The 19845-nt window shown below is 47.3% G+C and overlaps 1 protein-coding gene across 4 annotated transcripts; it reads right to left on the reverse strand.

Moving 5' to 3' along the window:
• Positions 1 to 1727: 1727 nt before the first annotated feature.
• LOC132232744 (zinc finger protein 771) lies at positions 1728 to 17740 on the reverse strand. 4 transcript variants are annotated; one of them, XM_059692273.1, is made up of 3 exons: positions 17596 to 17740; positions 16817 to 16972; positions 1728 to 3270 (listed from the first exon to the last, which is right to left on the reverse strand). In XM_059692273.1, exons 2-3 carry the CDS (start codon positions 16961 to 16963, stop codon positions 2458 to 2460), a joined length of 960 nt encoding a protein of 319 aa, XP_059548256.1. In that variant the 5' UTR covers positions 16964 to 16972; positions 17596 to 17740; the 3' UTR covers positions 1728 to 2457. The 4 variants fall into 4 exon arrangements, with proteins under 4 accessions (XP_059548256.1, XP_059548257.1, XP_059548254.1 ...); XM_059692274.1 differs by lacking the exon at positions 17596 to 17740 and adding an exon at positions 17320 to 17557; XM_059692271.1 differs by lacking the exon at positions 17596 to 17740 and adding an exon at positions 17123 to 17303.
• Between the last annotated feature and the right edge of the window lie 2105 nt (positions 17741 to 19845).

Consider the following 19845-nt stretch of genomic DNA (forward strand, 5'->3'; position numbering starts at 1 on the left):
CCAGATTGCGTTAAAAACCTAACCAACAACTCCCTCCATCATAGCAAATGACAATGGACTGCAAATGCCTGTATACTTGTCCCAGTTCTGCCATTCCCTCACTGTCAGTACTTACTTATCTGCAGAAATGGAGATATGATTACCAAACTTGGATGCTGAGGATGAAAATGAGCTGACAATAATAAAGCACTTAAGTCTTAAACAAAGTACTGTTTAGCAGGCCTGGCTCAGTGGTTGAGTGGCAAACAATGAACCAGATCATGGGCTTGATTCCCAGTCAGGGCACATGCCCGGGTTCCAGGCTTGATCCCCAGTATGGGTATGCAGGAAACAGCCGATCAACGATTCTCTCTTATCGTTGATGTTTCTATATTTCTCTCCTTTTCCTCTCTGAAATCAGTAAAAATAAATATATTTTTTAAAAGTATTGTCTCTTCATTATACTACGCTCCATGATGTTCATGGCTGCTCACCAAAGCTCTGCGGAATTTGGTGCCTGTTTAAGCATGAATCTATATATATAAAAGCCTAAGCGACCATTGCAACCGAATGGACGACAGAATAGGCTGTGTGGGGCAACCAGGCCAGCAGGGGGGATCAGTGAGGGGCGACCAAATGACTGAGCAGCATGCTGCATGGGGTGAACAGGCCGGCAGGGGGGTTAGTGAGGGGAGACCAAAGGACCAAACAGCAGGCTGCATGGGGCGACCAGGCCCGCAGGGGGGGCAGTTGGGGGCAACCAGGACGGCAGAGGGGGGCAGTGAGGGGTGACCAGGCTGGGGGGGGGGCAGTTGGGGGTGACCAGGCCAGCATGGGGGGCAGTTGGGGGTGACCAGGCCAGCAGGGGGGGTTTGTTTAGGGTGATCAGGCAGGCAGGTGAGCAGTTAGGAGCCAGTGGTCCCGGATTGTGAGAGGAATGTCCCAGATTGGAGAGGGTGCAGGCTGGGCTGAGGGAACCGCCCCCCCCCTGCACAAATTTTGTGCCCCAGGCCTCTAGTCTAATCATAGGGTAATATGCAAATTGGTTGGGATGCTGTCACAGTAACGACCGATCAGCGGGCTACACATGCAGCAGGCATGGGTGGGCAGGGCATTGCAGCAACAGGGGTGGGGACTTGCAGCGTACGGGACACGATGGCTGCTGCTACTTGCCCAGGGCCGGCCCAGGGCTCCAGCAAGCTGCCGATAGCCACTGCTGTTGCGAGGGCCCGAGGCTCAGGCAAGCCTCATGGCAGGCAGTGGCAGCAGCAGAGGTGTGATGGGGGCGTCGCCTTCCCCTGATCACAGGGTTGCCTCCCACAGAGGGAGGCCAGAGGCAGCAGCAGCAAGGGGGTGATGGGGGTGGTGCCTTCCCCTGATCGACTGGTCACCTCCTGTAGAGGGAGGCCCGACTGCGGCTTGAGCCATCAGTAGGACATCCCCTGAGGGCTCCCAGAGTGTGATAAGGGACAGGCCGGGCTGAGGGAACTTCTCCCCCCCCCCCCCAGTGCACGAATTTTGTGCACCGGGCCTCTAGTGTGCTATATTTACAGACCCTTCCAGATCAGAGGTTATGAGGACATAACCAAGGGCCAAGTGTGGGATGACTTCACACACACAAACCCAGTTCCAGGAACCCTTTTGGGCTAATAGCCCCACTTGGTTCTGTGATGATTCATTAAGTCACCTAAACCCAGTAAATACCCCAACTTTGCTCCTTTCCCCATCTATTCATTCACAGGCACATGTGCGTGAAGATATAATACTTTATTCACTAACACGGGTTGAGGATTTGTAGTGAGGGGGAAGAGGCCACGGTTTCCAAAAATCCCAGTAGAGCAGTGATGGCGAACCTTTTGAGCTCGGCCTGTCAGCATTTTGAAAAACCCTAACTTAACTCTGGTGCCGTGTCACATATAGAAATTTTTTGATCTTTCCAACCATAGTAAAACACTTATACAGTGGGGCCTTGACTTACGAGTTTAATTTGTTCCGTGACGGAGCTTATAACTCAAATTATTCCTATGTCAAATCACTGTGACATTCGCTGTGCCAACTAGCGGTGGGGTATCTGAAGCTGGCTCATAACCCAAATTTTTTTGAGCTTGCAACTCAAAGCAAAAAATCAGCCGAGAGACAGCTGGTATCTCAAAAAAAACTCGTTAGTCGGGACACTCATAAGTCAAGGCCCCACTGTATTTTTGATATTTATTTTATATATTTAAATGCCATTTAACAAAGAAAAATCAACCAAAAAAATGAGTTCACGTGTCACCTCTGACACGCGTGTCATAGGTTTGCCATCACTGCAGTAGAGGATTAACTATGTCTCCAAGGTCCCGGGCAGCCAGTTCTGCCTTCCCACCCTTTCCCAGACCAGGGTCCCGGAGTCCTTGTCCATTTAGTCCAGCACCTAGGGTCGGGGCCCTGGCATGCGCCTCCTCAGCCAGACACTAGCAGCCGCAGCGACAAGGGGGCTCATCTACTCTCACACTCTGGGCAGCGCTCGGTGACAGTGGTGGCCTTAGTGCCAGGGGGCAGCTTGAAGTCTCGGCCGCACACAGCGCAGATATAGAGACGGCGCATCATATGCGAACGACGGTGGCGGACGAAGTTTGAGCTGAGGCGGAAGCGCTGGCCGCACTCGGTGCAGGGGTAGGGCCGCTCGCCCGTGTGCGTGCGGGTATGATCCGCCAGGTTGGACCGGTGGCGGAAACAGCGGCCACACACGGTACAGAGGTGCGGCTTCTCGCCCGTGTGCACGCGCCGGTGCTTGGCCAGCGCCGAGCTCTGCGCGAAGCGCGTGCCGCAGTCGGCGCAAACGTACGGCCGCTCCCCGGTGTGCGTGCGTCGGTGGCGCACAAGGCACGAGCTGCCGCCAAAGGCGCGCCCGCAGTCGGGGCAGGTGTAAGGCTTCTCGCCCGTGTGCACGCGCAGGTGCTGCGCGTAGTTGGAGCTCTGAGCGAAGCGGCGCCCGCACTGCGTGCACACGTAGGGCTTCTCGCCCGTGTGGCGCCGCCGGTGTTGCTGCAGGTTCGAGGCGGCCGAAAAGCGCTGGCCGCACTCGGGGCACTCGTAGGGCCGCTCGCCGGTGTGCGTGCGGCCGTGTTTGGTCAGCGCCGACTTCTGCGAGAAGCCCCGGCCGCACTCGGGGCATTCGAAGGGCCGTTCACCCGTGTGCGTGCGCGAATGCTTGGCTAGGGTGGACCGGCGTGCAAAAGCACGGCCGCAGTCCGGGCACACGTGTGTACGCGCCGGGTCTGCAGAAGGCGCTGCCGCCTCCCTCGGGACCTGTGGGGAGAAAGGGGACAAGTCAGTCCTGACCCACAGTCCCGTGAGCAAGAGACCTGGGTCTCTGCAAGCTGTCATCTCAGTTCCGCTTATGGAAAACAGGAAAGCCTCCCTCATAGCACTGCTGTGCACATTAAATTAGATACTGTGTTAATGTACAAAGCATATGCCCAGTGTCATTCTACCTGTTCTTTAATAATTCAAGTATTTATTAAGGGCGTACAAGGTGCCAGACTGTGTTCCAGGCACTGGGGATTCAGTGTTATAGTTTTTAAATTCCTGCTTATGGGAAAAATGGACAAGTGCTGGTATTGGGTGAATGTTTCAGATTTAAATAAGGTTAAAAAACTGATGTAACAAGAGCAAAAACTAAAGGAAGTGAGAAAGCAGGCTACAGAGGGCACAGCAAGACCCTGAAGCAGGGGCTTTTCCAGTGAAGACCCAGGAATGGCAAGAGAAAGTACACAGGGCCGAATGCATGGAGGGGAGAGCAATGGATGGGGTGCCCTGCAGGGGATCTCTTAGCTTAGAGCCTCGTAATATGAAAGACATGGAAGGTGATGTCAGAGGAATGATGGCGTAAGGCTGTGTCTTTTCCTCTCCTCCCGAAATTTCAAAAAGTTAACCATGTATAATTCAACAAAGAAATCCCTGCTCAACACAGACGCATGCCTGAGAGACCTGCGCGCTGAAACATCTAAAGGTGGGCAACCGGGAATAAACGGGGAGACAAGAGCAGGAAGCGTAGGTGGCCCCCAGGTGCAGCCCTGTAGCCAGGAGCTCATAGCAAGTGGCAAGCAGTGAGAGTGAACAGTGTCTGAGTCAGCAGATGCCTGACAGAGCACAGGATTCTGCCGTGTGCATGTGGCTCGGAGACAGGCAGTGGTGTTTCAAAGAAATATACCACAGAGCCCTGCCACTGCTTGGACTCCCAAAACTTGCCTCCTGTTGCCCTTGAAGTCAAGTTCAGGAGCGTATTATCTGTAAACCAAAAGCTACTGCAGTAGAACACGTTTCCCTCTGTGACTGATCCCCAGGAGGGGTGCTGGGACGGGACCGACGGAAGTGAGACACAAACCCTACCCTAAGCAGCACAGTTATACAGTCTTAGGGAAGCCACGGAGGTTCAAGACTGGGAGTTCAGAGGTAAAAATCTTGTGATTCAGCACCATCTACTGGAAAATAGTAAAAAGACCTCTTCAGAGATAAATGCATAAGCAAAGGAAGACAGCAAACACCATGAAGAACCACAGTGATGAGGATGACCAGAAAGAAAATGAAAAATCCCCAGAAAGCAGGCTGGAACACATGGAAATATGTGATATAAATGACAGAGATTTCACCCTAGCTGGTGTGGCTCAGTGGATAGTGTTGGCCCACAGAGTGAAGGGTCCTGGGTTCAATTTCAGTTAAGGGCACACACCTCGGTGGCATGCTCGATCCTCAGCCCCAGTCGGATGTATATGGAAGGCAACCAATCGATGTGTCTCTCACATCAATGTTTCCCTCTTTATGTCTCTCCCTCTTCCTTCTACTCTCTCTAAACATCAATGGAAAAATTTTAAATTTTTTTAAAATAACAAATGACAGATTTCAAGATTGCAGTCCTGAAAATACTCAATGAGATGCAAGAAAATACTGACAGGCAATTCAGTGCACTTAGAAAACAAATCAATGAACAAAACGAGTACTTTACCAAGGAGATTAAAAAAAAGAACCAATAAGAACTCCTGGAAGTGAAGTATGCAATTAAGGAGATTAAGAGTAAACTACTGAGCATAGAAAACAGAACAAATGAGATAGAGGAAAGAACTAGTGATATTTAAAGATAGGAATCATCGCCGCAACCGGTTTGGCTCAATGGATAGAGCGTCGGCCTGCGGACTGGAGGGTCCCAGGTTCGATTCCGGTCAAGGGCATGTACCTTGGTTGCGGGCACATCCCCAGTGGGAAGTGTGCAGGAGGCAGCTGATCGATGTTTCTCTCTCATCGATGTTTCTGGCTCTATCCCTCTCCCTTCCTCTCTGTAAAAAATCAATAAAATATATTTAAAAAAATAAATAAATAAAATAAAGATAGGAATCAAGAAATGGTGCAGAGGGAAGAGAAAGACCTGAGAATAAAGAAAAATAAAAGAGCTCTATGAGACCTATCTGATTCCATCAGAAAAAGCAATATTAGAAGTACAGGCATTGCAGAGGAGGAAGAGAGGAAGCATGGAATGAAGAGTCTATTAAAACAAATAGTGGATGCGAACTTTCCAAATCTATGTAAAGAACTAGATCCTCGCCCTGGCCGGCTTGGCTCAGTGGATAGAGCGTCAGCCTGTGGACTGAAGCGCCCTGGGTTTGATTCCAGCCAAGGGCACATGCCTGGGTTGCAGGCTCGATCCCCAGTGGGGGTTGTGCAGGAGGCAGCTGATCAATGATTCTCTCTCATCATTGATGTTTCTATCTCTCCTTCTCCCTTCCTCTCCGAAATCAATAAAGAAATATATTTTTTAAAAAAAGAAAAAGAACTAGATCCTCGATCCCAACAAGCAAACAGAACACCGGTTACCTCAATCTAAAGAGGCCTTCTTCAAGGACCTGTCACAAATTAATGACAAAGAAAAAAGTTCTCAAAGCAGCCAGGAAAAGAAGGAAGTAACCTACAAAGGAAAACCCATCAGAATCATCCAAACTCTCAGCAGAAACTCTACAAGCCAGAAGAGAGTGGAAGCAAATAGCAAACTCCTGAAAGAGTGAAATTACCAGCCACAAATAATATATCCAGCAAAATTATCCTTTAAATATTAAGGAGAAATAAAGATGTTCCCAGACATACAGAAGCTGAGGGATTTCATCACCAGAAAACCTCCATTGCAGGAAATACTCAATAGAGTTATTCTACCTGAAACAAAGAACATAAGGCCTTAACACTATGAGTAAGTTCAACAATAAACTTACAGCATAAATAGGGATAATTTGTGACAACAAAAACATCAAAGGGGAGGGGGAAAGGTCTGAACTGAAAAAGGATAATGAAGATCAGATGCACTCAAAAGGGAAAAAACTGCCCAGCTGGCGTGGCTCAGTGTTTGAGTGTGGACCTATGAATCAGGAGGGGTCAGTTCTATTCCTGGTCAGGGCACCTTCCTGGGTGTGGGCTCGATCCCCAGTATGGGGTATGCAGGAGGCAGCCAATCAATGATTCTCATTATTGATGTTTCTACCTTTCTCTTCCTCTCCCTTCCTTTCTGAAATCAATAAAAATATTTTTTTTAAAGAAAACATAACACTTCTTAATATATACCCACCCAACCAGGGAGCACCGAAATATATAAAACTACTCACAGAACTAAAGGGAGAAATAGACCAAAACACAATCATAGTTAGAGACTTTATACTCCATTGACAGCTCTAGACAGATCAACCAAACAAAAAATCAATAAAGAAATATTGGCCTTAAATGAAACACTAGACCAAATGGACATAATTAACATTTACAGAACCTTCCATCACAGAGCATCAGATTATACATTCTCCAGAGCACAGCATTCTCAAAGATTAACCATATATTGGGTCACAAAACTAGCATCAACAAATTCAAGAAGACTGAAAGTTTACCAAGCATGTTCTCTGACCACAATGCCTTGAAATTAGAAATCAAATGCAAAAATGAAGTAAAGAAACCCACAAATACATGCAGATTAAACAACATACTACTAAAAAATGACTGGGTTAAAGAAATAAAAGTTAAGGTCAAAAGATATAGAGAATCTAGCTGGTTTGGCTCAGTGGATAGAGTGTTGGCCTGCAGACCGGAGAGTCCGGGATTCAATTCCGGTAAAGGAAGGGCATGTACCTCGGTTGCAGGCTCCTCCCCAGACCAAGCCCTGGTCAGGGGCTCATGCAAGAGGCAACCAATTGATGTGTTTCTCTCACATTGATATTTCTGTCTTTCCATCTTTTTCACTCTTCCACTCTCTCTAAAAATCAATGGAAAAATATCCCTGAAGATTAAAACCAAAAAACAAAACAACAACAAAAACTCCCAAAAAACAAAAGTCCAGGACCAGATGGCTTCACCAGTGAATTCTACCAGACATTCAAAGAAGATATTTTAAAACCATCCTTCTCAAAACCTGGGAAAGATAACACAAAAAAAGAAAACTACAGACCAATATCTCTGATGAATACAGATGCAAAAATCCTAAACAAAATACTAGCAATTTGAATACAACAGTACATCCAAAAAATAATACATCATGATCAAGTGGGGTTCATTCAGGGGCACAAGAGTGGTTCAGCGTACGCAATCAACATAATACACCACATCAACAAAAGAAGGATCAAAACCATGTGATTTTACCAATAGATGCAGAAAAAGCATTTAAGATACAACATCCATTTATGATTAAAACACTCAATAATAACAGGAATAGAAGGGAAGTAGCTCAACAAAATAAAGGCCATATATGCCTAGCTGGCAAGGCTCAACGTTTGAGCATCAACCTATGAACCAGGAGGTCATGGTTCAATTCCTGGTCAGGGCACTTGCCCACATTGTGGGTTCAATCCCCGGTTTGGGGCTTGCAGGAGGCAACTGATCAATTATTCTCTCTCATCATTGATGTTTCTCTCTCTCCCCCCAACCTTCCTCTCTGAAGTCAATAAAAACATTAAAAATAATAATAAAGGCCATATACGATAAACCCTCAGCTAATATCATACTCAATGGTGAAAAACTGAATGCTTTTCCTCTAAGATCAGCAACGAGATGAGAATGTCCACTCTCACCACTCTTATTCAACATAGTGCTGGAAGTCCCAGTCAGAGCAATAAGGCAAGAGAAAGAAATAAAGGCATCTAAGTAGGAAAAGAAGTCAAACTGTCACTTTTTGCAGATGACATAATTCTGTATATAAAAAACCCAAAAGACTCCACTGAAAAAACTATTAGGAACAAATATAGTCAAGTTGCACAATACAAAATCAATGTGCAAAAATGCATTGCCTTCCTGTATAATTACGATAAAACTTCAGAAAAAGGCCCTAGCTGGTTTGGCTCAGTGGCTAGAGCGTTGGCCTGCAGACTGAAGGGTCCCAGGTTCGATTCTGGTCAGGGGCACATGCCTGGGTTACAGGCTCGATCCCCAGTGGGGAGCATACAGGAGGCAGCCAATTGGTGATTCTTTCTCACCACTGATGTTTCTATCTCTCCCTCTCTCTTCCTCTTTGAAATTAATCAAAATATATTTTTTAAAAAAAATTTTTTTCAGAAAAAAAATGGGGAAAAAAAAACAATTCCTTTGCAATTGCAAAAAAAAGAATAAAATATGTAGGAATAAACTTAAAGACATGAAAGACCTATATACTGAAAATTACAAAGCATTATTAAAAGAGACTGAAAAAGACACAACAAAATTGAAAAATACCCCATGTTCATGGGTTGGAATAACCAACATAGTTTAAATGGCCATATTACCCAAAGCAATATACAGATTTAATGCAATCCCCATCAAAAGCCCAATGGCATTTTTAAAAGAGAATGAGAAATCATCATTTATATAGAAACACAAAAGACCTTAAATAGCCAAAGGAATCCTGAGAAAAAATAAAGAAGTTGGAGGTATCATGCTACCTGACTTCAAATTATACTAGAGTTATGATAATCAAAACAGCATGGTATTGGCAGAGAAACCGACGCACAGATCAATGGAACAGAATAGAAAGCGCCGCTATAAAACCACATGTATATGAACAGATAATTTTCGACAAAGGAGACAGAAACATATAATGTAGTAAAGATAGTCTCTTCAATAAGTGATGCTGGGAAAACTAGAAAGCCACATGCAAATGAATGAAAGTTGATTTGTCCCCATGCACAAAAGTTAATTCAAAATGGATCAAAGACCTAAATATAAGACCCAAAACAATAAATTACATAGAAGGAAATATAGGTACCAAACTTATGGACCTTGGTCGTAGAGAACATTTTATGAACTTGACCACAAAGGCAAGGGAAGTAAAGGCAAAAATAAATGGATGGGACTATACCAAACAAAAAACCTCTGCACAGCAAAAGAAACAGACAACAAAACAAAGAGAGAGCCAACCAGATGGGAGGTGATATATGCAAACAGAAACTCCGACAAAGGTTTAATTTCCAAAATATATGAAGAACTAATAAAACTCAACAACAAACAAACTACCCAACCAAAAAGTGGAGAGAGGACCTGAAAATACACTTGTCCCAAGAAGACATATGAACAGCAAACAGATATATGAAAAGATATTCATCCTCACTGGCAACTAGGGAAATGCAAATCAAAACTACAGTGAGCTACCACCTTACACCTGTTAGAATGACCATTATCAACAACACAGGCAACAACAAGTGTTGCAGAGGCTGTGGAAAAAAGGCAGCCCTCATTCACTGCCGGTGGGAATGTAGACTGGAATCATCACTATGAAAAGCAGCCTGGCAATTCCTCACAAAATTAAAAATACAGCTACCATACAACCCAGCAATCCCTCTCCTGGGTATATACCCAAAAAACTCGAAATCATGTATTCACAAAGATATATGCACCCCGATGTTCATTGCAGCATTAGTCACAGTGACCAAGACATGGAAACAGCCAGTGTCCCGCGACAGAGGATGGATAAAGAAGATGTGGTCCACACACACCATGGAACACTACTCAGCCGTAAGAAAGCGGGAAATAGTGCCATTTGCAACAACATGGATGGGCCTTGAGAACATTATGCTAAGTGAAGTAAGACAATCAAAAAGCTAAGAACCACATGATTTCACTCACATGTGGGATATAAAACTGAAATTCGTGAACACAAACAGCAGCGTGTGAGCTACCTGACTGAAGGGGGTAGGAGTAGGGGGTCCTAATATAAGGTCACAGGAGATTTGATTTTCGATGGTGGGTACATGGTGCAATATACAGATCCTGTAACATAGAAACCCACACCAGAAACGTATATGTTCATGTTGACCAAAGTCACCTCAACCAATCTAATAAATATTAGAAAAGAAGAAAGAGATGGGGAACCATTAGAGGAGATGTTAGACGGTACTTCGCAGGGACATGACCAGATGAGACTCATTTTAAAAGCCTCTATCCGGATGCTGGGGTAGAAGGCGGCAGCAGGCAGAACAGGAGCCCAGGGAGGAGGCTGCTGCATGCAGTCATCTGCCCAGAGAATACAGTGGCTCAGACCCAGGTGACAGGTGAAAAGCGAAGGAGTGAAGGTGGTGAGAATGGTCGCTTCTGAATGTATTTTTGCCATTTCAAACAACAGATTTGATAAATAAGATCAGACATGAGATGTAAGGAAAAGAGGAGTCAAAATGACTCCAAGGATTCTGAATTTAGCAACTACAGAAGTCGAGCTGTCATCTGCAGACATGAGGATGGTGGGAAGAGCAAGTTGAAAGGTGAAATGTTTCAGGTCACATCTCCAATTCTTGATCATCTGGAGCTCAGGAGACAGGCCTTGGCTGGAGATGTTAATTGCTAAAATACAATTTGGTACTTTAAAAGAAACTCCCACAGCTGATTTGGCAGAGAGAACCAGGAGCAGCAAGATGAGCAGCCAGTGAGATAGGAGAGGATGGCGACTTAGAAGCGAGGCCAGCCCTGACCAGTTTGGCTGTGGCTAGAGCGTCGGCCTGTGGACTGAGGAGTCCCAGGTTCGATTCTGGTCAAGGGCATGTACCTTGGTTGTGGGCACATGCCCTGTAGGGGGTGTGCAGGAGGCAGCTGATCGATGTTTCTCTCTCATCGATGTTTCTGACTCTCTATCCCTCTCCCTTCCTCTCTGTAAAAAATCAATAAAATATGTATTTTTTTTTAAAAAGCGAGGCCAAAAACAAACCCAGGCTTTTGAATGAACTTTTAAAATAGAGCACATAGCATTTTTTAAGCTGGGAAGGAGGAGGCAAGGGTAAAACCCAAATATAATTCTGAGGCCTGAAATGAAAATGAGCCAGTTTCATGAAGCCTGGGCTTCTAGAGATAAAATCAGAAAAAAAAATGTTTCCTAAAAGGCAGGTGAAGGACACAGGTTGTATTAACAGTGTTAACATTGTATTGTCTTAGTATTTTGTATTAACAGTAGAAGGAAGAGGAATATTGAGGGCATCTTGCTCCCTTCTTAGAAGAGAGGGCTCATCCAGGCAAAGTGATGTTGAGCCGAGCAATTAGGTACATTAATGATTAAATGAAATATCTGACACATATTAAGGACAAGACAGTCTTAGCTTCTCCCCACAAAGTAGTTACCATAGTATTATTTTATAGATAAGGAAACTCGTTAAGAGAGGGTAAGTGACAGCTTGTGAGTCGTGAAGGGCCTTTCTTTTCTTTTTGCCAAAAAAAAAAAAAAAGTTTACTGATTTTAAAGAGAGAGGAAGGGAGAGGGAGAGAGACAGACACTGATGTAAGAGGGTTAACGTCGATCGGCTGCCTCCTGCACCCCCTGCCAGTAGATGGGACTACACCTATGCAACTGAGACACTGGCCAGGGCGAGGATTTTACTTTCTGAAGGTGCAAGAAGGGCAACTTCAAGGCCTTGAAGGTCGGAATTCTCGTTTAAACTGTACAAAGAATAATGACAGTGATACCAACATTACAGTGTAAAGTTTCAACAATGCTATGTGATGTACATTGTATTAAATCTTCCTGTCACCTGCCTCGAGTCAGTTGTCATCCTTGGTATTTAGGAAAACAGGCTGAGGCAGATTAAATTCCCATAGCCAGGGGAGTCAGGACCCTCACTTAACTAGCAGGCTACACTGCACTTCCCTGCGCTCACACAGCCAAGATGGGACAGAGGCTGGACGCCAAGTCCCTGGCACTTTCCAAGAGGAATTTAAAGTTAAAGTACAACCTGATATCGAGAAACTCCCCATAGCTGAGTTGGCACAGTGAGAATTCAAGGTCACACTTTCCAGTCTTACCCTGGTTTTGACACCTACTGGGTTTACTGCAGCACGGCAGCCATTGTGGAAAGAGCTTTTCTTATTATACTACATTTTGTTCTGGCCCTTTTGTCTCTGGCACCCATCTTTAAGATGACTAAAGCCTTCCTGAGGGCGTCCTTACGCAGGGTCACTGACTAGAAAAAGGAAACTTCACACAAGTACTCTTGGCATCGGCAGCTCCAAGAGAAGGGGCTCTGGGTGCCCCAGGAGAAATCTAGGTGAGAGGGGCTGAGACTAGCTCGTTAAGACCACAGCCAAGTCACTCCCGTCCCAGGCCCCAGTGAACCCAGGAAGGCGAGGTAGGCTCGGTGAGATAAAAAGTGCCCAACTGGCGCTATGCACACATCACAGGATGCAAGAGGATTCAGTCTTCTGCTGGTGCACTCGTATCTCATTATGATCATTATGTATCTTTTTTCACGGATATTAGAAAAAAGATGCATCACATGAAACTCACAGTTTCATCAGTATTATTTTTTGGATAAAAATGGATGTAACAAAGACTGCTAACCTATCTGAGGAAAAGCATTAAGTAATGAGCACAGCAGGTGTTCGATGAACATGCAACTAAAGCTGGGCAAATACCAGACTAGGTGGTCAGTCAAGGCCCTTACATGTGTTAAATTCTACAGCCATTAGATTTAAAAATTAGAATAAATGGTATTTGCACTATAACAAGGTCCCATGGGGATACAATGTAGTATAGTAATATGATGATCCAAGTCCATGAAGTGATTGCATTTGTATTCCTGCTTTATGTTTGGTTTGGTTTTAACAGAGCAAAGGTCCCAGTTCCCTCCTCAGTAATAACTACCACCCAGCCAATATGGCTCAGTTGTTGAACATTGACCTATGAACCAGGAGTTCACGGTTCAATACCAGGTCAGGGCACAGGCCTGGGCTGTGGACTCAAACCCCAGTATGGGGCGTGCAGGAGGCAGCCGATCAATGATGCTGTCATCAGTGATGTTTCTATCTCTCCCTCTCCCTTCCTCCTGAAATTAATAAAAGTTTATTTTAAAATAACAACAACTACCATGAATTAAGCTATGTGCCAGGGACTGTGCTAAGTGCTTCTCACTCATGTTCTCGTTAAATTCCCACAACCCCTTGGGTTAGGTATCAGGAGCTCCATTTTATAGATAAAATAAGACTCAGAAGGAAGTGACCACACAAGGCCCTACAGCCAATCAAATGTCCAAACTGGGGTCTGAATGCCAAGTCCCATCATCCAAAACACCCGTTCTCTTAACCATGCTGTTCTACCTCACTGACAAGTTTGAGGTCACCCTACACAGCTTGTCTCCCTGCCCTGGACCCTTTTCAGAATCCCCCTTCTTTTTGGTAGTATGATCCCTACCCTCTAGCTCAGTGGTTCTCAACCTTGGCTGCACATTAGAATCACCTGGGAATCTTTTTAAAATCCTGATTTCTGGGCCTCATCCTCCGGAAATTCTCTTTCTTTGTTACCAATGTTGTGGCCCCACCCCATAACAAAGAAACAGAATTTCCGGAGGATGAGGCCCAGAAATCAGGATTTTAAAAAGATTCCCAGGTGATTCTAAGGTGCAGCCAAGGTTGAGAACCACTAGCTCCTGGCTACAGACCAGCCATATCAGCATCACCGGGAACTTGTTAGAATCTCAAGTCCCACCACAGACCTACTGAATCAAAATCTCCACTTTAACAAGATTCCCAGGTGACTTGTATGCTTGTTAAAATTAAGACTTAATCTAGAAGAGAGAACAACTCCTGGAGAAAGCAGGTGGGAAAGGTGAAGAGGGTTTTACAGGCTGAAGGACCCCATAGGCAACGTCTTAGAGGTGAGAAAGGGGCAGGTCTGTTTGAACTGGGGCATGGGATGGGTGTTGGGACATGAGGTCAGGTGGTGTAGAGCTTTGAATGCCAGGCCTAGGAGCTGAGACTGTCCTGAGGGAAACAGAAAAACACTCAAAGGTTTAAGCAGAGAGAGGATCAGATGTGCACAGAGCCCTTTGAGAATATCTTTGTGTTAAGGAGAGGTTGGATTTTGATAGGCAGTGAGAGAATGCTTCAGCACCCGTGTGCAGCATAATTCAGGCCTGTTCTGGGCAACGGCTGGCCATGGGACTGGGTGATGACAGCTACGAGATGCAGGATGTCAGCACTGGAAAGAGCTTTGGAGACGACAATCTTCATAGAAACTGAGACTCAGGGAGACCACACAGCAAGCTCATGAGCTACCTGTGGGCAGAGTGCTATGGTAAATGTTGATGGGATGTGTAGGCAAAGCTGGTAAATGGTGAAGCTGGGATTTGAACCGATGCTTTTAACTGCTACATGTTCTGTCTAGAGTCTAGCCCAGCCGTGGGCAAACTACGGCCCGCGGGCCGGATCCGGCCCATTTGAAATGAATAAAACTAAAAAAAAAAAAAAAAAAGACCGTACCCTTTTATGTAATGATGTTTACTTTGAATTTATATTAGTTCAAACAAACACCCCATCCATGCTTTTGTTCCGGCCCTCCGGTCCAGTTTAAGAACCCATTGTGGCCCTCGAGTCAAAAAGTTCGCCCACCCCTAGCCCTCCGTACATTTCATGGCCAGCCATGCCCAGCCTCCTCCATCCCATCCTTAGCTCTAGCCAGTCCAATCAAGGTTCGAAAATATCCCCAACTTTCTGTCTTGTCTCCACTGCTGTCACTACCTGAGAGCAGGCTGCCAGCCTCACATGGCCTGTTCTCCCCACAACAGCCAGTGAATCTTCTGAACAGAAAACCCAACATGTCTCCTCTGATCTGAGGCTTCTCATGGCACCGCATCACCTCACGCGTATGTAAAATTCCTATGCGCTTCCAATACCTGTAGCTCTCTGGCCCCGTCTCCTCTGAGCCTTTGCTTTTGCTGTTTCCTCCTCCTGGAATGCCCCTCCTCTGCCTCCATTTGCCAAATGCCCACTGAGCTTTGTCTGTGAACCTTCCCCACTGCCTTGAGCTGTCGGCCCTCAATCTTCTGTCTAGGCCCCCATGTGGGTCTCCCCTTTCACACCAGCCCCGGGATACACCCCAAAAAGGCCTTTGGTAAAAATGAGTTGAAAAATCTCTAGGATGACCTTAAGGCTCTTCCTAAGCCTTAGGAGTACCCGAATTAAGTTAATAACAATGTACCTACCTATATAGTTTAAGTTTAAAAAATTTGACTCTCAAAAGAAATTTCAATCGTTGTACTGTTGATATTTGGCTCCGCTGACTAATGAGTTTGCCGACCACTGACCTTCACGAGCCACATGTGGCTCTTTGGCCCCTTGAGTGTGGCTCTTCCACAAAATACCACGTGCAGGCGCGCATGTACAGTGCGATTGAAACTTTGTGGCCCATGCACAGAAGTCGGTATTTTGTGGAAGAGCCACACTCAAGGGGCCAAAGAGCCTCATGTAGCTCTGGAGCCTAGACCAAGGTCCTAAACTTTAGAGGAAGAAAGAATAATCGCAGAATGAATAACATTTACATAGTGTTTATTATGTAAACAGTTCTCTATATGTGTGTTAACTCATTTCACCCTCACAACCCTAAGAAGTAGGGGTGGGTATGATTTTCCTTTTACAAATGAGGAACGTGAGGCACAAAGAGGTTAAGAAACTTGCCCAAGGTCATACAGCTGGTAAATGGAGATGAAAGTCCACCCTGAGCTCTGGAGTCTGAGTTCTTAACTTACAGGTGGAATGGGGAGATCAGGAGATCACAGGGCCAGAAGAGGCAGAGTAAGCTAGCATGAGGGGCCAAGGAGGCCTGAGAAAAACAGACCTACAGAGCTATTTTGACTGGGAGCAGAGGCCAAAGCAGCCAGCCCCCTCCCCCTGGGGCCCACCACACCCACTAGGGGGCAGCAGAACGTCTTCCCCTGGGAACTGGCTCCCCTGCAGGAGGAAACCAGAGCCTGGGCCCAGACACCTGGCCCAGCCAGAGTTCTCCAGGTATGAGCAGGCTGCACTGGAAGTTGTGGCAGTTTGGGGCCTGAAGGGGGAAATCTAACTCCTATTCTGATATTAAAGCTCCTCTCGTTAAACCTTCCTCTCCCTCAGGATAAATCCCAATGCCCTACCTGGCCTGCCAAACAACCTGAGCTCATCCCCGCTTCTCCCCGGGCCCCACTCCCTCCCTCTGGGCCACGGAAAGGCCCATTTCTTCTGCCTGGAGTCGCCACTCACCTCACCCCTCACTCTCACTGGTCTCGGATAAGCCATCTCTTTACTAACTCTGGGACCTTGGCCAGTCACCAAACTATCAAGCTTCCTGGGCCTCAGTTTCCTCACCTGTAAAATGGAACAAATACTACCTATGTTATAGAACTGAGGTGCTTAACACAGTGCCTGGAGACCAGTAAATGCTCCCAAGGGTCCGGGTTTCTGTTGCCTAACCTGGCCCCTCCCCCACCCCGTCTGCATCAGGCTCCCAGCTCCGGGCTTCTCTCCGCGGCGCCTGCTCTCACCACACAGGATGGGAGCTGCAGGGGCAGATCCAGGGCTTCTGCCCGATGGAGGCTGCGCCCGAACCAGGTTAGGGATCGGGGTGTGGGACACGTACCTCCTTGTTGTCCACGGGGATCTTGAGTTTCACCACCTCATACTTCTCCTCACCCTCATCCTCCTCATCCTTCACCAGCAGCACCATCTCCTCTTGCATCTCCTCCTCCTCCTCCTCCACCTTCGGTGTCTGCTGTTCGCCAGGCATCTTGGTGTCCTAGGGCGGGCAGCTGGGTCAGAAGCTCAGGACCCACCCCGCACCCCGGCCCTGGCCCAGGCAAGGCGGTGCAGCGCGGCTTCCCTCGGCCGACCCTGGGGGTTGGCCCTCTCCCTCCCACCCAGCTCGGCCCTAGGCACCAGCACTTGCCCGCGACCAGCTCCGAAGACACTCGTTCACCCCACTCATCCCGGCGTTCAAGGCCCAGAACAGTTCGAATCTCCAGTGCCAACGAGTCGCCACCCTCCCCGCGCTGAGTCACTGCCGGCGCCTGGGTCGGGGCCCGGAACTCCAGGGCACGGGCTGGAGGCGGGATCGGGGCGGGGACCCTGCGGGTGCGCACTCACCAGCCGCAGGTTCAGCGCTCACGCAGCCCCAGGCCAGGCTCCCGGCGGTTGGGCATTCGTGAGGCGTCGGGGGCGGGGTCTCTGGGCGGCCTGTCATTGGTCAGAACCGCTAGCCCCGCCCCCTGGGGAGGGACCCGGAGGACCCGAGCGTCCGGTCTGAGCTGCCCCGGGAGGGTGGGGAACCCAGGGCCTGTGGCTCCGCCGTCCCCCAGCTCCCAGGACCCCCGTCCGCTCCACCCCGACTCTCAAGGTCCTCGCAGTCCGGTTCGGACCCACCTTCAGGGCGTTCCCTCTGTGCCGCTCGGGGTCTCCGCTGCGGCCCGGCACGTCCGCTCCGCCCAAACTAGGCCACGTGCGCTCCAGCCCGGCCTGGGCCTCTCGCTGGCGCCCCGCCTGGAGGGCGGGCCCTGTTGCCTCCCCGCCTCTTCCCTTTTCCTGTGTCTCCCCCTTGGCCGTCTTTTCTCCTTCGCCAGCGACGCTTTTCCGGTCTCCTGGCCTCGGGGATAGCTGGCTCCTTGGATACATGCTTTACCAAACCTACTCCCACAAAAAAAAAAAAAAAAAAAAAGGCTACCGCGGCCCCGTGCTGTGTGGTGTGCCTACTATGCGCTGGTGTCATGCTACGCGCGTCACACACCTGAGCTCTTTTTAAAAATTCAGTGTACTGAGGTAAAATATCGCCGCCCAAAGTCTAGTGTCCTTCGGGCTCCGCATATTTGATCGCTGTTACCCACTTCCTCCTGCCCCCACTGCCTCCCCTGGTGTCCGTATGAGTTTGTTGATCTCTTTATCTACACAAAGGTGGGTCATTTTACGGACGGGCTAATCGAAGTTCTGGGAAGAAAACTGATTTGCCTGAATTATATAGTAAGGGTTCTCTCTCACATCATAACCCTCACCCCACAACCCAGTAACGGAGGTGGAAAATGGGTGGCTCGCAGGCCCAATCCAGGGCACAGTGGTACCTTCTTGGACCCTCAGGGTGTTTTCACATTTAAAAATTAGCTTAAAAAAAAAAATAAAGTCTTCACAGTTTTTTTATTTCCAACAGGTCAGGACTTGGATATTTCATGTAAAAGGTCTGTATTTCCCATTTCTCTTAAAAAAGATAATCTAATGCTTCCATTTTATGGGTGGGGCAACGAAGGATCAAAATTGATGAAAGCAACGAGAAATGCAGTCAGTAAATGTGTAAAATCCCTGTCTCGCCTCTTTACAACAGCTGTGTGTGTGGCTCAGTATCTCCCTTTGACAAACGAGGGAATTAAATGTTAGAAAACCTAAGTAAATAGTTCCAAGTCACACAGCTGCTAAGTAGCAGACCCCAACGCTCGTGTTCTTTCTATTGCACCAAACTGTCAGAAACGAGGTCACCCAGGGAAACTGGTGGCAGAGCCAGGACTTCATTTCTTAGGTGGGTGATCCACCTCAGTCTGTTTTGTCCCTGGCCAGTCATATCAGTCCCTCCCTCTCACCCCTCCCTCCCTATTGACACCCTCCTTGGAAAAAGCTAGGAATTGGAGTCCAGCTCCTAACCCACGGGGCGTTAACCTTTTCCAGGGGATAAAGTCCCTTTGGGATTTTCAGCCAAATGGCCTGTTTCGTGACAAACATAAAAAAAGTCTCAGGGCGGCCGAGTTTCCCAGTAGGCAGAGCATCCGTGGCGGGCCTTCTATGTCTGTACCAGAGCGGCTGGCCACAATTCTCCCTTACTTGTGTTGAACTTTAGATAAATGGCTTCATAGTTTATGTATTATTCTGTAACTTGCTTCTAATTTTTTTCTTGCAAAACACCTCAAATTTTACTCATGGTAAAAGTATTTAATAGCCGAAGCCGGTTTGGCTCAATGGATGGAGCGTCGGCCTGCGGACTCAAGGGTCCCGGGTTCGATTCCGGTCAAGGGCATGTACCTTGTTGCGGGCACATTCCCAGTAGGGGGTGTGCAGGAGGCAGCTGATGGATGTTTCTCTCTCATCGATGTTTCTAACTCTCTATCCCTCTTCCTTGCTCTCTGTAAAAAATCAATAAAATATACTTAAAAAAAAAAAAGCTGCAACAGGTACACTTCCATAGAATGAAGGAGCTGGGAACAGCAAAAGGTCTATATTTACAAAATAAAAGGAAGGAGGGGAGGAAAACCTGACATGTTCCACGTGAAGTTCGACTTTTGAGCTCAGAAATTACTGTAGTAACCAGTCTAAGGGAATAGTGACCAATTAGAGGGGATATCAAGGCACAAAGATCTACGATCTTTATAAGCCCTGGGAAAGGGAACTCAGTGAGATTCTCTCCCCTTCCCCACGTGGAGTCTGTACTTGTTCCTCAATAAATCTCCACCTTTGCTCTACCACCTTCTGTCCGTGGATTCATTCTTCGATTCCCACGGACAAAGAACCCGCGAACCAATCTGCCCAGGGGAACACCGTGGGTTCCAGTCCAAAAATTCTGTTTCACCAGCACCAACAACTAAAAAGCACACGGCATATAATACTTCGACTTTGAAGTGGGTAATCGTGGAACTTCTA

The sequence above is a fragment of the Myotis daubentonii genome, chromosome 4 (genome assembly GCF_963259705.1).
Source record: "Myotis daubentonii chromosome 4, mMyoDau2.1, whole genome shotgun sequence".
In the NCBI taxonomy this organism is placed as follows: Eukaryota; Metazoa; Chordata; class Mammalia; order Chiroptera; family Vespertilionidae; genus Myotis; species Myotis daubentonii.

Excerpts from the sequence above, each read along its gene's own strand:
- LOC132232744 (XM_059692271.1), bottom strand. The coding sequence starts at position 17,161 with ATGAGTGGGGTGAACGAGTGTCTTCGGAGCTGGTCGCGG. Across the intron at positions 16,973-17,122 it reads GTCTTCGGAGCTGGTCGCGG|GACACCAAGATGCCTGGCGA; the intron begins GCAAGTGCTGGT and ends TGCCCGCCCTAG. Across the intron at positions 3,271-16,816 it reads TCCCCGTGGACAACAAGGAG|GTCCCGAGGGAGGCGGCAGC; the intron begins GTACGTGTCCCA and ends TTCTCCCCACAG.